The sequence below is a fragment of the Manacus candei genome, unplaced genomic scaffold (genome assembly GCF_025592945.1).
Source record: "Manacus candei isolate 608988 ecotype Guabito, Panama unplaced genomic scaffold, ASM2559294v1 h1tg000018l, whole genome shotgun sequence".
Classification (NCBI taxonomy): Eukaryota; Metazoa; Chordata; class Aves; order Passeriformes; family Pipridae; genus Manacus; species Manacus candei.
Window position 1 is genome coordinate 17,659 of NW_026138066.1, and position 3,633 is coordinate 21,291.

At 44.7% G+C, this 3,633-nt stretch overlaps 1 protein-coding gene across 1 annotated transcript; it reads right to left on the reverse strand.

Moving 5' to 3' along the window:
• Window positions 1-546: 546 nt before the first annotated feature.
• On the reverse strand, window positions 547-2,932 carry LOC127469834 (uncharacterized). The gene is made up of 3 exons (XM_051784648.1): window positions 2,795-2,932; window positions 1,333-1,982; window positions 547-1,212 (listed from the first exon to the last, which is right to left on the reverse strand). Exons 1-3 carry the CDS (start codon window positions 2,930-2,932, stop codon window positions 972-974), a joined length of 1,029 nt encoding a protein of 342 aa, XP_051640608.1. The 3' UTR covers window positions 547-971.
• Between the last annotated feature and the right edge of the window lie 701 nt (window positions 2,933-3,633).

Below are 3,633 nucleotides of genomic sequence, written 5' to 3' on the forward strand. Positions count from 1 at the left end.
TAAACAACAATTTTTTTCGGACAGATTTTAAATCCACAGGCCGCTTTTTTGAAATGGCATCCAAACATTGTCACAGCAGACTTTGTTCTTTTGTTTTGCTGCCGATTTGGTATGGCAACTGAAAAGCATCCATGAGGATCCAGTAATGAGTACAAGCATTTCAGAACAGCCTGGCACTGAACTGATGACGACAAGAAGCAGCCAGGCACTGTTTCGCCCTCATATTGAAAGATTCATCAGGGAATACTTTTCATTGCAAAAACAAGTGGCAGTTAGCTGAATTTGGAGAATCCGTCTTATTTCAAAAGCTTTTTTTCTCAAGTATCTTGGTGCACATGGGCAGTGAAATCCATTCCTGTGCTGTAAGGTCAGCACAAGAGCTGCAGATCAGTTTACTCCTTTGGGGGGTTGCAGATTTAGTGCACAGAGAAGTCTGCATTTCATCCACTCTGTATCTTTTGTGAGCAGGTCACAACAAAGACCCGAGAGCTATTACAATCCATCACTATGCACAAACTCCAAAACAGTTGATTACTTGGGGCTAAATACTCATATATTTAGAGAGACAGATAAACCTTTTATGTTTATACAAAGATCTTTAAAAACTTTATTAGTAAGACCAGTTTTTTCCTTGACATTTCTAGAGTATACTATTATTACTGTTTTGTCTTGATTTAAAAATTTAATTAACAGTTTTCCTTACTGTCCTTTAATATTTTCTTTTCTGTACTAGAGGCCCTGCTTTGTCCCTCTTCTGAATGCTTCAGCACATGTCTAATCTTTCTGAATTCACGGATATATAAAAGAGCTCTACTGAATCCAGAGCTCTCGGAAAAACTGCAAAAAAATGCAGCTCCTGCTACCTGAAATATCTGAAAGCTTCAAAATATTCAATGTATTACCTGTTTCTGTCTGATCTTTTTGCCCCTGAACTTACACATCTGTCATTATCCAAATGTATCAGAAGCACATCAGTTACAAACACAGCCAGCTGCCTTATGTGTGAATTTAATCAAATGAGAATATGCAAAATAATATTTTAAAGATGCAGAATTTAGCCCATGCTGGCAATCCGACCTTTCCCTTCCGATGCCGATTCGTTCAAGAGGCCAAGCAGTGCCCGCAGGTGGGGGACAGCGATCCACACCGGGCACACCGGGCGCTGGGCACGGGGCCGTCCTTCTCCACACTTCAAGGCCGGGGAAAGCACAGCTGGGAGGACAAGGGATGGAGTGCTCTGCAGAGCCATTCTCGGTTGCAATAGTCATCGCAATTAATTAATTTATATATTTATATATAATTTATATATTTATATCTTTATTAACATAATACTTTTCATTCGACATTTTCTTTAGTAGAAAGCACTGCCCGAGGCTGTGGGCTCTGGATCTGGTTTCCGACTGTCCTCCAGCGGGAAGGTGCCCGGGTATGACGCTGCCCTCCTGCTCCCTTCTCACTCGGGCTCCCGGTACCGCCGGCTCTGAGCCCCGGGCGCGCCCCCGAGCGCGCGTGCCCGCGAGCGCGCGTGCCCGCGAGCGCAGCTGCCACCGAGCGCGTCTGTTTGTGCGTGCTAAAAATAGACGGGAGAGCCTGACAACTGCGTTCTGATTGGCTGCCGCTGAGGAGCCGGCAGCCAATGGGGGCGCGGGGAGCGGCGGGGCGCGGGGCTCGTGGCGCGGCGGGACTCGGGGAGGATGCGGGCGGGAGGTCTGCGGGAGCCGGCGGGGATTGCTGGAGATGCCGCCCTCGCCCCGGCCGCAAGCGCAGCCGTCCCCCTCCTTCCCTCCTGGCACCAGTAGCCGCGGGCTGCCGTCGCCCTCCGCCTCCCGCCGGCCTGTGAGGGCCGCTGCCCTCTCGCGGCGCCGGCGCCGCGGCTGCCGCCCCCGCTCCACTCCGGCAGGGGGCGGCCGTGGCCGTGTCGGAGCGTTCCCTCCTCGGGGTGCCTTGGAGTAAACAAAGGCAGCTCCGGGGAAAGTTGAGCTCTTTAGGTGAATGCGTCACCAGGCTGTTTCCATGTATTTCGTACATCCTGAAGACATTTCGTGCGCTTCCGTGTACTAAGTAGTACCTGCAGTGACAGAGAAATAAATCAGGGAAGCAACATGTGCTGAAAGAACAAAAATGAAGTAAAAATGTTTTTTTTTTCCCCATGGAATTACCAAGGAATACTGTTAAACCAGTTGCAATGGAAGATTAGGAGAATGCCCTCATATCTATACAGTGAATGCATCAATCTGTACCATAAATTAATCGAATCAGTAGTTTCACTGGAAAGAAGCATCAACATTATCTATAAATACGGTTATACAAAGATATATTAAAAATAAGATTTGCTAATAAAATTACTAGTGCTTTATAGTCCCAAAAAGTGCACTGGGGGAATCTGGAAGGCAGAAGCAAGAGCTGATTATAAGGGTGCTGTGTCCTAATTTATTCAAGCACTGAATAACACCTCTGAAACTGTCAAAGTATGTCACAGTCTTGAGCAGTGTTTTGACTTTTATATCTCTTTTCCCAGAACCTCTTTTTCATGGGTACCACACAGACTGAGCATCACAGAGGTGTGAGTCCAAGTGTAGCAAAGGTAAAAACAGTAAAGAAGGGAAATGAAAGAAGAATTTCTCCCAAATAAATTTGTATCTTTTGATTTTATCTGAGCTTGTGCCTTAACTCACGGTGATAGAAGGAAGCAAGCAGTTCTGTGTTCTGGTCCACTTTAAGTTAAATGCTTTGAAACTTCTAAAAATCATTATTTTCTCTTGCTGTTACATTATACACAGATAGCCTTCAGTACCTGAGCATTATCTTGTCCATATGAGCTGTTGGTGTCAACTTGTAATTTACATACTAATTGCTCGCAATCTTTAGCAGTAGAAAAGTGAACTGTCCACAATTCAAAGGATTTCTTAATTATCAAGGAAAAGTACTTCATGGCGAAGAGTGTAGCCGGTAATTATCTACTGCCAAGTGTCAAAACACGTGTAAAATGAATGTTAACTGCCAGCAACAGAAGGAAGCTGATTTCTTCTGTGGCAGTTTGAGGCTTCTAGCATGAAAAAGAGAATAATTGGTCACATGTTCTATTAGCTTCAAATGTAATGGTATTTTCTGTGTGGTGATGGCATTCAGGAGATAGCGTAATAACTCTGGTGCTGTAAATTCAGAGGTGCAGGCAACATACAGAGGGATCATTCTCCACATGGGTTCTGAGCACTTCTGAGGGCTTATATCACACCTTGCCACTGGTGGGAGTTTTCCTGTGTGCACACAGTCACCCTTCCTCTCTGTGGGCAGCAGCAGAAATTTGTTGGGTTTTAACCAGTCCCACCACCTGATCATTCTCTCCTGTGTCATCACCACACAAAGCCAGAATGAAAGGGTTAAGGCTTTTTAGTAGGGTAAATGTTCGTATTTCTCTTGGATTTAACTGGAAGATTTTTCATGCAAGTCAAAAATGTGAAACTTCTTTAAATTTACCCTTTTGCTGTAGAAGAGAGTCCAGCTGGTTTTCATTTTGCTGCGTGCAGCTGCAAATACTTCCAAAGTTTAAAAAAGCATAGTAACTTGGTGATCTGTGCCTAAAAAAGTTTATACTGACTTTTAATACAATATTTGAACACTTTCAGTACCACA

Bases quoted from the DNA above. Each gene is read 5' to 3' on its own strand.
- LOC127469834 (XM_051784648.1), bottom strand. From the start codon at position 2,932: ATGAAGTACTTTTCCTTGATAATTAAGAAATCCTTTGAATTGTGGACA. The intron at 1,983-2,794 runs GTACTGAAGGCT...ATTCACCTAAAG, and splicing joins ATGGACAAGATAATGCTCAG to AGCTCAACTTTCCCCGGAGC. The intron at 1,213-1,332 runs GTATTATGTTAA...TTGTCCTCCCAG, and splicing joins AAGAAAATGTCGAATGAAAA to CTGTGCTTTCCCCGGCCTTG.